Consider the following 12,361-nt stretch of genomic DNA (forward strand, 5'->3'; position numbering starts at 1 on the left):
TTCGCTTAAAAAAAAAAAAAACAGTCATGGGTATTTTGACATAGTCTATTTATCGGCTTAGTATCATTAAATTGTCTCGCTTTGACAATGTTGTTGTGTCATGTCTTGAACTTGGGGCGTGACTAAATTTCTGTGAGAGCAAGACCTGAAACAATAAGATTATAGACAATTAAAGAAATTATATTTTTCATCCCATGTGACAAAGGGCTTACTCTTTTTGTAGTCAGCAATATTTTTGTCAATTTTTTATTATATTTTGAGGGTGCTTGGCTATTTTTATAAGCTTTTCAAAATATTTTATAAGATGTTCAGGATTTTACAAGCCCTCTTTAAAAAAAATTAACTTTTTTAAAATTTTTTATAACATTTTATAAGTTGTATAAAATAAATATATTATATGTAAAAACTTACCTGATTGATTCACATTCTCTCTTTAACACACACACTCCCTCTAGGGTTGTAAATGAGTCGAAAATATTTTTTGGCTCGAGCTCAAAATATTTAGCTCTAGCTCAAGCTTGAGCAAAAAATTTCAAGCTCGAGCTTTTTTTTATTAAATTTATAATGAAAATAAAAATTATTTCAAAATATTTATTTATTATATTAAACTAACAAGCCCAAATTATTTTTAACAAAAATATATTCCTTATTTTCTTCAACTATTAGACAATATAAAATAAAAATATATAATAATAATAATAAACTTACTAACTTATTGATTAAGTTTATTTTTTTGTGTAGAGATTAAATATATAAATAAAAATATCATATTTTGTAATTAGCTAAATTTAAAATATGTGAAATTATTTAATAATTATAATATATAGTTAATTTTGAAAATAAAGCTTATATAGTATTCAACATGGAGTTAAATATATTAAAAAATTAAAATTAAAAATATTAAAAAGTAAAAAGGCTCGCAAATTTAGAACAAAAGGGTTTAAACTCGAACTCGAACTCGAGCTACAATCGAGCCTCGCGAGCCAGCACTACTTTCCTCTCTCTCTCTCTTACACACACACTCTTCTCTCTCTCCTTCTCAACCCCCACCCCATATACTCGCTCTCCAAGATCATAAAACTTTTTTATTGTTATTTAGTTTTTTTTGTTTTTAAAAAATAAAAAAATACTTCATTATTAAATAATACATTATTATAATAAAATAAAAATAAAATTGCTATTAATATTATATTTATTGAAAAAATATAAAAATTCAAGATATTATAAATTATATGACTGGAATTAGTCATTAAATTTACAAAGAACCATCAATTATATATATATATATATTAATACTCGACTAGCATGAATATAAATATATATTATTTTTATTCAAATATTTAAGTAATAATTCATCATTATTTTGTTGCCACCGTAAAAGGACTTAATATTAAATTTTTATTTATAGTTAAACTAATGTGTACTATTTTGTGAAAGTATATTAAGATATTTTAAATTCAAAATATGTCAAGAAGTCATAAATTATATGATTCTAGTATTATCATGTCCTCTTTTATCTTTTTACTAATAAAAAGATCTTATTGGATCAAACACCCTAACTTCTTATATAATGTGAAAAAATTTTATAATTTTTAACATATTATTTTATCCAAACACTTTAAAAGATGATTTTGTAAAATAAGATCAAAATCCATAAAATATTTAATAAGATATAAGAACATATAAAATATTTGAAAACAGCTTAGCCAAACACTATCTTAGTCTCCAAAATCACTTTTCATCAAAACAATAGCCACGTGCATTATATATGATTATGCCTTACGTTTTTTTGAAAAAAAGTGGCTCGTGTCACTAAAGGGTGTTGGGCTACCCATATAAACTCCTCAAAATATTTTGAAAGATATTTAAAAGCTTATAAATTCTAAAAAATCGTTTGAGAAAGATCTCAAAATTAATGAGATGTTTTAAAACAAAATTATTCTAATAGCATTATGTCATTTTTGGTGATTTTATCAATAAAAAAATCTTATTTTATAAATTTTAATATTTTATTTTAACCAAACAGTTTAAAAACTTAAGTTTAAGTAAGATCCAATATCTTACAAGTTTAGAAAATATCATCTAAATGTGAAAATTGAACTCTTGGGACTTTCCAAAAAATTGCGTAAAGCTAACAAGCAAAAGTGTGAATTCCTATTCCATGAAACGTAAAATGCAATTTTACCAAATTATTAGATTTGGTTTGAGAGGATAATAGTGCCCTGAATATAACTGTACCCGTCTATTTGAAAGTATACAAAAGTGTATTGAAGACTGGACTGTCTAACAGGAGGCCCACAAATTCGACCTGTCTGGCAGATCCACCAAATCGACCCGAACCCGACCCAGGTTCACCCTCATATTTATTTTACCTAATCCTAAACCTACCTCTCACCCTCTCATTTCTTCCTCTGCGCCGACTGCTCTCAGATCTCTCTCTCTCTCTCTCTCTCTCTCTCTCTCTCTCTCTCTCTCTCTCTCTCTCTCTCTCTCTCTCTCTCGTAAAATCCCTTTGATTCTCCTTCCCCCTTCTATCACCAGAAAAGATGAGAGCTTTCCTAATCCAACTCAATGGCATTAGGAAAGCCATTGTTGCTTTTCTTAGTCACCAACAGTCTACCACTTTAAAAGGTGTTTCACCCTTCGGTTTCTATCATCTGATTCTCTAATCTCTCTTTTATCTTCTTGACCAAAAGAGTTCTGTGTGGGCTGGGGTTTGTTGGGTCTCGGTGACCGAGTATCTGTGAGAGATCTACGTGATCGGAACCTTTATGGAGTTTGGTTGGTAGTGGTGCAACCGTGGGTCGGTAACTTGTGGGTGCGGTGCCTTGTGACCGTGTTCCCTTCACTATTCATTTGGATCTGGTAAATCTGAGTCTATTCCACTTTACCGTGTAATGTTGGTATGTATTTATTAAGAAGTTTCGTACTCCATATTCTGTAATAATTTGGTTAGGCCATTCTGAAAAGTTCGACCAGAAAAGAGGTGGTTTCCACTCTACAGGGGTACAGAGCCTCGTCTTTGATCCTCGTCTTGCCTTGGTTGTGTAACTTCTAAACCCCTCCTTTAAGTTTTCTACAATTTTCTTTTTATTATTATTACCTGTTGGTTAATCTGCTGATTATTATTACTATCACTGTTTACTGCGGTTAAATCCCCTAATATCCCACCTGGCCGGACCCTTGAGATCGTCGGGTATCTAGTTGGGACTTAGGCTGGAAGGCCTCGGTTCTTATAATTGTGGTAATTTTTTCTAGAATTATTATTACGGTTATTTTTTTGGAATTATTATTGTGGTTATTGTTTTGGAACTATTGTTGTGGCCTACTGTGACTATTTTTCTAAAATACTATTGTAACTAAGCGTGATCCTTCTCTGGTAATTATTTGACACCTGCGATAGTGAACTGTGTGATCTGTTTTGAGATATCTCTCTGAAACTATTATTGTGATCAGTCCTGTTGAGATAATTCCACTGTTTCTCTGAAACTATTGTCAAAAAAATAAGTTTTCTGAAGTTATTTGTGAACCACTGTCGTGTTCATTTATCTTTTAATCACTGAAATTGCTAAATCTGTGATAATAATTTTCTGAATATCTATTTTCTTGAAATTTCGTATTAAGTACCTTTTTTGTTTAAAACATTGATTTTCTTTCAAAATGGCCGGATATAATCACCTTTTGATGGCAAAAGTGATTTTTCTATATGGCAACATAAAATGAAAGGAATTCTTATGCAACAAAAAGTTTTCAAAGCAATAGATGGTAAGTATACTGAAAATATTTCAGAAGAAAAGAAGTTAGAAAATGATGAATATGCTTACTCTTTCATTATTTTAAACCTGTCTGACACTGTCCCTAGGAAACTAGGAAAGCAAAATTCTTCAAAAGAACTTTGAGAAAAATTACAAGAATTATACACTGAAACATCATTACCAAGTAAGCTTTTTTTGTTAGAAATTTTTTTTAGATATAAACTTGACTTATCTAAAAATATTGATGAAAATCTTGATGATTTCACTAAGTTAATTCAAGATATTAAACACTGGTGACAAAAATATAGTTCAGTACTCCCCTATTATTTTGCTTAATGCTATTCCATAAAATATATTCTGATATAAAGGCAGCCATAAAATATGGTAGGAATAGCGTAAATCTTTAAACACTTGTAAATGTTTTAAAGAGTAAGAAGATGGACACCAAAATAAATAAACCTAGTCAAAACCAATATGAGGTTAATTGTGTTAAGGAAGACCGAAATTTAGAAAATTTGGCCTTAGGTATAACAATAGAAGTAAGAAGTAGAAGTAAAAGTAGGAGCGGTAGCAGAAGTAAATCTAGAACTAGAGATAATTCATATAAAGAAGATAAGACTAGAGAAAGACGTTGTTATAACTTTGGAATTAAAGGGCATTGCATTAAAGATTATAGAAAACCCAAAAGAGAAAATAGAGAAAGACATTATGAAGATAAAGAAAAAGTTAATAACGTTTCTGATAATAATTCTGGTGAAGTGTTTGTGGTATTTGAACCAAATTCAGTTCATTCTCTGAATAAAAATGAGTGGTTAATAGGCTCTGGTTGTACTTTTCGTATGAGCCCTTTCGACGATATTTTTAGAAATTTTAGAAATGAAAGTTCTGGTTTTGTCTTAATGGCAAATGAAAAACGTTGTGAGATAAAAGGTCTAGATGACATTTTCCTAAACATTAAAAAAGTTTATAAGTTAACCTTAAGAACTCTTAGGTACGTTCTCGACCTAAGTCATAATCTTATTTCATGTGTTGCTCTCGAATAAGAGGGCCTAGAAGATAGATGGGGAAATGGCCAAATGAATATAATGAAAGGATCTCTAATTGTTTTCAAAGCAGTAAGAAAACGTAATATGTATTTATGCTGTTACTTATGATTTAACTGTTGCATCTGTTACTGAATGTAATAAAACATCCCTATGGCAAAAAAGATTAAGTCACATAAGCCAAAAGGGGCTTGAGAGATTGAAAAAGGAAGGTATTCTAAGTAACAAAATTGAAAATTTAAAATTCTGTGACGATTGTGTGTTGGGTAAACAGAATACGGTGCATTTTCCTGTCTCACCCTCCCCTAATCCCTCTATATCTAATTGCATTTTATTTTGGGTGAAATGTAAGTTTCATTCAACCAATAATAATATTTACAGTGTACTCCGGCCATACCCGGAGAGATACAAAAGCCCACGATAAAGATTAAGAACAATCAAAATCATGTGGAAAAAGTGTCCAAAGGACCCTATACAATGTAACCTTGACTAAATTAATAAGCCTCTCGGGACAGGCCGTTGAGCCCTCGAAGATGACTTCGTTGCACTGCCTCCAAAGTGTGTACACCGTGCATGCCAAAGCGAGGTGTTGCGCTTTGTTCTGCACGGAGGAACCTGTTTTCTCCTTCTTGAGCCACTTGACCGCACTTTGAAGGGTTGACATAGTCCGGTTGATGTCAAGCCAGTGTCGGATGTGTGACCAAACGAAGTTGCTGAACGGGCACTCAAAGAAAAGGTGCTTGGCCGATTCCTTGGTGTTGATGCATAGCGAGCACAAATCCTCCTCTTGGAGGAATCCAAGTCTGTCCCTCGTAGCTAGTCTACCGCGCAAGCCAAGCCACAAGATAAATGGGTACTTCGGCGGGATAAAAGCCTTCCAAATAGCTGCTTTCCAAGTCTGCCTCGCAAGTTTCGGCCTGAAGTATTCATAAGCTTTCGACGTTTGGAGACCCTTTGGGGTGGACCATCTCGTCATCTGCTCAATCGCTGCCTCTGAAGACCCAAATTCAGTGATCACCCTGTTGCGTATTTCGGCAAGCCGTTGAAGGAGTGGAGAATCCCCCTTCTTCAGTTGCCAGTCCCAAATTGATGCATCTCTAAGGTAGACACCGTTGACCCACTGCACCCACAACGTGTTTGCCTTGCGGTGGATGTTCCATAATACACGGGCAAGTAGAGCCACATTCCAAGACTGTATGTGCCGAATACCGAGTCCACCTTCTTCCTTGGGATGGCAGATTTTCTCCCAAGTGACCGGTGCCCTCCTAGAGTTCCAGAGAAAATTCCTGCAGAGTCAGTGGATTTTCTCGTGACCGCCACTGGAAGTGGGAAGACTTGGAGCCAATAGCACTCCACCCCCTGAATAACTGAACGGATAAGTTCCAGTCAGCCTGCATAAGATAGGGATTTGCCCGTCCACTTCGAAATGCAGTTGGCTATTTGATCCACAAGCGGTGAGTGGTTGGTGACCGAAAGCCGTTGTGCCGCTAGTGGAATGTCAAGGTATCTGACCGTCCGAGCGAGAATCCCGTCAAGCTCCTCATTTTGGATCCCTGCTGTCAAAATGCTTGACTTTGAGGTATTGACGGTGAGGCCGGATGCGTCCCTGAACTCTTGGAGACATTCCATCAAGATGTGGATAGATGGAAGGTCGCCACGGGAGAAAAGCATGAGGTCGTCGGCGAAGAGGAGGTGCGTGATTTTCAACTTCTCGCACTTGGGGTGAAAGTTGAAGTCCGAAGTAGATGTTTTCCTCTTGACCAGTCGGGAGAAATATTCCATGATAAGAAGGAAGAGGGCCGGCGACATCGGGTCTCCTTGCCTTAGGCCTTTCTTCCACGGAAAAAACCCGTGAAGGGAGCCATTCAAAGCCACTGAAAAGGAAGAATTGCAAACGCATTCCATAATCCAAGATATAAACAGTAGGGGAAAACCATACCCGTGAAGCACTCGAGCGAGAAATGTCCATGAGACCGAATCAAACGCCTTGCGTAGATCGACGTTGATAGTACATCGAGGTGAAATCCATTTCCTCGAGTACTGCAGCACCATTTCTTGGAACAAGAAAATATTGTCTGTGATATTGCGGCCTCCCACAAACGTTGCTTGGCATCGGTCAATCAAGTGCTCAAAAACAGGCGCGAGCCGGTCCGAGATGATTTTTGTGATGGCTTTGTAGATGACATTGCAGCACGAAATCGGCTGGTAATCCGCAAGAGAGGTGGAATGATCTGATTTCGGCACAAGGGCAATGATAGTGTGGTTGAGCTGCCGTAGCATCCGCCCACTCCTAAAGAAATCCAAGACAGCCCTGCAAACTTGATCACCCACAATGTTCCATGATTTCTTGAAAAAGCACGAGGAATATCCGTTTGGGCCGGGAGCTTTGTTGTCGCTAATGTGGAAGATGGCCTCCTTGACCTCCAACGGCGTAATTGCATTTTAGATTATGTACATGCTGATGTTTGGGGTCCCTTAAAAGAACCCACCCACAATGAAAACCAATATTTTTTATCTATCGTTGATAATTTTTCAAGAAAAGTTTTCGTTTTCTTATTAAAGCATAAATCTGAAGCTTTCGAAAAATTGAAAAATAAAAAACTTTGGCGGAAAACCAAACGGGAAAAAAGTTGAAATCTCTTCGAATTGACAGTGGTCATGAATTTTATAATCAAATTATGTGATAAATTCGGAATTAAACGACACAAGACCAATCCCTATACCCCCCAACAAAACGGTGTTGTTGAACGCATGAATCGAACTTTGCTTGAAAATGTTAGATGTCTATTAGTTAGTTCTGGTTTACAAAAATCTTTTGGGGAGAAACTATTTTGACAGCTGTCCATTTAATAAATTTATCACCTTCTATGCCATTATTTGGAAAATCCCCTAAAACTATTTGGTCTGGAAAACAATCTGATGTTTTTTCTCTTCGTGTATTTGGGTGCTCTGCTTTTGTTCATCAAAATTCTGACAAATTAGAGCCTAGATCTCTAAAATGTATTTTTATTGGTTATCCAGAAGGGGTAAAAGGTTATAGACTATGGGTTCGTAGTCAACCAAGTTTTAAAGTTCTCATAAGTAGAGATGTCACTTTCAACGAAAACGAAATGCCTTACCTTACCAAAACAGAAATATAACATAACGAATCCGCTTTCAACAAGGTGTAGGGAAATACTAAGGATAACCAACAGGGGGAAGAAGTTAGAGAGAATTTTGAAGAACAAAACTTAGAGTTTCCTCAAAACACGAATGCAGAAAACACTCTCGAAAACTATCAATTAGCTATAGATAGAAGTAGGAGACAACCTAGGATTCTCTCTAAGCTTAAAGACTTTCACATAGCCCTTAATGTTGAAATTTCTAAACCTACTAGCATTGATGAAGCAATGAAATCGAAAGAATGGTTAAGTGCCATGAATGAGGAAATGGAATCACTAAAAGATAATAAAACTCGTGTTCTAGTTCCAAAACCAATAAACTGTTCTATAGTTGACTGTAAATGAATTTTTAAAGTTAAACAAGAAAATCCCATAACATATGAAGTTAGACTAGTAGCTAAAGAGTTCACACAAAAGGAAGGAATTGACTATAATGAGATTTTTTCTCCTGTGGTTAAGTATACTGCTGTCCGTATCATACTTGCTCTTACTGCACATTATAATTGGGAATTAATATAAATGGATGTGAAAACTGCCTTTTTGCATGGTGATTTAGATGAAAATATTTACATGCATCAACCAATTGGTTTCTTTGATGTGTCCAAACCTAATTATGTGTGCTTATTGAAAAAGTCCTTATATGGTCTAAAGCAATCTCCTAAATTGGAACAAAAAATTCGATTTATTTATGCTATCATTAAATTTCAAAAGAAGCCATTATGATCATTGTCTTTATTTTAAGCATATGGATGACATACCTATTTTCCTTGTGTTATATGTTGATGATACTTATTTCTAGTCCTAGTCACAAAATTATTGATTGCTTGCAAAAAGATCTTTATAAAACTTTTGAAATGAAAAATCTTGGTGATGCCAAAAGAATTCTTGGTATGGATATTACTAGAAATAGAGAGAAATCCACAATATTTTTAAATAAAAAAACCTACATTCAGTCCATTTAAAAAATGTTTCAATGGAGAACTCAAAACCTATTTTTGTACCTCTAGCTGCTCACTACCAACTGTGTAAAGATCAAAGTCCTAAGACCGAACTTGAAAAAGAAAAATGGACAAAATACCTTATTAAAATGTTATGGGCTCTATTATGTTCCTTATGGTTTGCACTAGACCCGACATTGCCTATGCCATTAGTTGTCTTAGTAGGTACATGTCCAATCCTGGTCCTCTTCATTGGGAGGCTCTAAAATGGCTACTTAGATGCCTACGTGGTTCTGAAAATTTTGAAATAAAATTCTCTAAATTTTCTGATAACATTCATCTTGTTGGATATATGGACTCTAACTATGCGAATTATAGGGATAGTAAGAAATCTTGCACATCTTACATATATACACTTTGTGGCTCATTAATAAGTTGGAAATCCCAACTTCAACATATAGTTGCATTATCTACTACTGAAGCTGAATACATTGCCACCACTGAAGCCTTTAAAAAGGCAATTTGGTTAGATGGTTTAATAAAAGAAATAGGTTTTCTTAACAACAAAAGTTATGGTTTTTTCTGACAGTCAATCCTCAATTCAACTCTGCAAAAATCCTGTATTCCACGATAGAACTAAACACATTGACGTTAGATACCACTTCATTCAGCACATTGTAGGAAAAGAAGTCATAAAGTTAGGAAAGATAAAATCAGAAGAAAATCCAGCAGATATGGGCACTAAATGCTTACCTCTAGAGAAATTCATCACATGCTTGAGAATCTTAAATCTGATGTGTTGACTAACACATGCTATATCAAAGATTTGTTCGAATTTGCAGGTATACCCAAGGTGAGTGTTTTGGCTATGATGAGATGCCAGATCCAATTAAAACTCCAGACCTCTTTCCCTTATTCTAGGTCTTTGGTCCAAGGTAGAGTGTGTTATAAATTCTGGGCCAAAAGACCAATAATTAGTAGGCCCACAAATCCGACCTACTTGGCAGGCCCACCAAACCGACCCGAACCCGAGGTTCACCCTCATATTTATTCTACCTAACCCTAAACCAATCTCTCGCCCTCTCATTTCTTCCTCTACGCCTACTACTCTCAAATCTCTCTCTCTCTCTCTCGCCAAATCCCTCTGATTCTCCTTCCCGCTTTTATCACCAGAAAAGATGGGAGCTTTCCTAAGTCAACTCAATGGCTTTAGGAAAGTCATTGTTGCTTTCCTTAGTCACAACAGTCTACCCCTTTAAAAGGGGTTTCACCCTTCGATTTCTATCATCCGATTCTCTAATCTCTCTCTTATCTTCTTTACCAAAAGAGTTCTGTGTGGATTGTTGTTTTTTGGGTCTCGGTGACCGAGTACACGTGAGAGATCAACGTGATCGGAACCTTTGTGGAGTTTGGTTGGTGGTGGTGCAACCGTGGGTCGGTAACTTGTGGGTGCGATGCCTTGTGACCGTGTTCCCTTTACTATTGATTTGGGTCCGGCAAATCTGAGCCTATTCCACTTTATCGTGTGATTTTTTAATTATTTTGTTTATAATTATTCTTTGTGATCCGTAATATTGGCGAGTATTTATTAAGGAGTTTCATACTCCATATTCTGTAATAGTTTGATTAGGCCATTCTGAAAAGTGCGACCACAAAAGAGGCGGTTTCCACTCTACACAAATAAACTTCCTATGATATTAATATAAATGACGAAATTATTTCCTATAAAAATTAAACATTAATTTACCTTCGTATTTTTATAAATAAATTAATTTAATTTCTTATACAGAGAGGTGAATTGCTCTATTTTAAAATTGCAGGAAGATAAATTAATATATTTCTTATATGAGGAGATAATTTGCTCATTTTTTTAATAAAACCACCTGGGGATAGGGAGTAGATTTTCGGAGTCCCCGACCCTTCTTTATTAATACGAGAGAACAAGCAAATTTACAATCGGGAGTTCTAACTTCCTATCATGCCTAGAAAGCTGTAAATAAGGAGTACTACTACCTTACAAAATATTTTTCAAAAGCATAAACAAGGAGTACTACTCCCTTACAATAAATCAAGAAAGCATAAATAAGGAGTACTACTCCTTTACAAAAGTAAGACCCGAGGTTCAAGGTGGAAAACAAAAAAATGGAATATTTACTAATTTGCAATATCACAGAGGGGTAAATTTTACTAAATCTGAAATTAAATTACAGAAGAAATATAGATTTAATTTCAAAAAACTAGGAATGCGGTCCGGTTCCTAACCATCCAGTTAGTTTTCACGGTGTACTTTAGGTCATATGTGTGATTTTGAATAGAATGAGACCAGTAATTGCATCATTAGTTAGTTGTTTAACCAATCACATTGCAATATAAGAAAATGATTCAATATCTATGAAAACAATTTTATGCCAAAATTAGCACCGACTTAATTAGTAAGTAAAATTCTCACTGTTAATCTATATTATTTAATATATAGTTTAAACATCCGTTGCCCAAAAAGAAATTGGCCCAAAATGAAGTATCAAACCCAGAAGAAGATTCATCAGCCCATGAAGAAGGCAGCCCGTTTGAATCATTATGCGCAGCCCAAGAAAGGGACTTCTTATGATCCCACCTAGCCCATCGAGGAGGTCCATCTAGCTTAGCCCAAAGGGCCCTCTACCTGCACCAAAGCCTAGTCGAAGAAGGAACCGAACCATGTCATAGTTGACCCAAAGAAAGAGCCTAATTCAAAGGCCCCCAAAGTTAATCGATAGGGAGGGAAGTGCCCTCAGAGGAAGGGACTCTACCTCCTGAAGGACTCCTCACCAGATAGTAGAGTGCAGGAAGAAAGAAACCTCCTGAATTCGGAGACTTGATGCCTAAGCTACGGATTAGGAGGATTCTTATCTACAGGACTCCACCTTTCTCGCTAAGGTGGAGGGATTCCCCTCGGCAGGACTCCTATTGGCAGGGAACTCTTCCTCTATAAATAGAGGGGGTACCCTCCAACAAGCCCCCTGACTGATAAATTCAAGAACTTTGTCTCTTGCTTCTATCCTATCATTCTAAAACCGTGCTCTTGGCTATTAAATTCTCATTTATCATAATTTCCCATTGTTATTCATTTTTATTTTTTATTTGCTCTTAAATCCGGAATAAATTTAAGCATCGGAGTGATAACTCTTTGTTTTGTAAGTCCTTCTTCTCAGGACTCTTTATTCCCCAGTGACCTAGATACATCTCAAAGACCCAATGACAATGGATTCATGCTAAACTCGCACACATCAGATATATTAATAAAATTTAGTTACTAGCTTATATATTTAAAATAAAAAATTATCACACTTGTATAAATTATTTTAAGTACTTGGAATTAAATATTTATTTTTTCATTTTTGTTTGCAACTAAATTGTATTAAAGTTAATAAGTTGTACATATATGTATATATGTTTATACAATATAAATACATATATAATTGGAC

General features: G+C 35.2%; 1 protein-coding gene across 1 annotated transcript; it reads right to left on the reverse strand.

Moving 5' to 3' along the window:
* Positions 1 to 5,225: 5,225 nt before the first annotated feature.
* Positions 5,226 to 7,078, reverse strand: LOC148784813 (uncharacterized). Its single transcript, XM_088876523.1, has 2 exons — positions 6,219 to 7,078; positions 5,226 to 6,063 (listed from the first exon to the last, which is right to left on the reverse strand). The coding sequence occupies exons 1-2, from the start codon at positions 7,076 to 7,078 to the stop codon at positions 5,226 to 5,228; spliced, it is 1,698 nt and encodes a 565-aa protein (XP_088732649.1).
* Positions 7,079 to 12,361: the final 5,283 nt, after the last annotated feature.

Source organism: Sesamum indicum, linkage group LG12 (assembly GCF_026168435.1).
Source record: "Sesamum indicum cultivar Baizhima isolate 11 linkage group LG12, ASM2616843v1, whole genome shotgun sequence".
Taxonomy (NCBI): domain Eukaryota; kingdom Viridiplantae; phylum Streptophyta; class Magnoliopsida; order Lamiales; family Pedaliaceae; genus Sesamum; species Sesamum indicum.

What these genes read in the sequence shown, in the direction of transcription:
- LOC148784813 (XM_088876523.1), bottom strand. Translation starts at nt 7,078, where the DNA reads ATGCTACGGCAGCTCAACCACACTATCATTGCCCTTGTGCCGAAATCA. An exon ending in ATAGCCAACTGCATTTCGAA is followed by an intron (nt 6,064 to 6,218) that starts GTGGACGGGCAA and finishes CTGGAACTCTAG; the next exon opens with GAGGGCACCGGTCACTTGGG.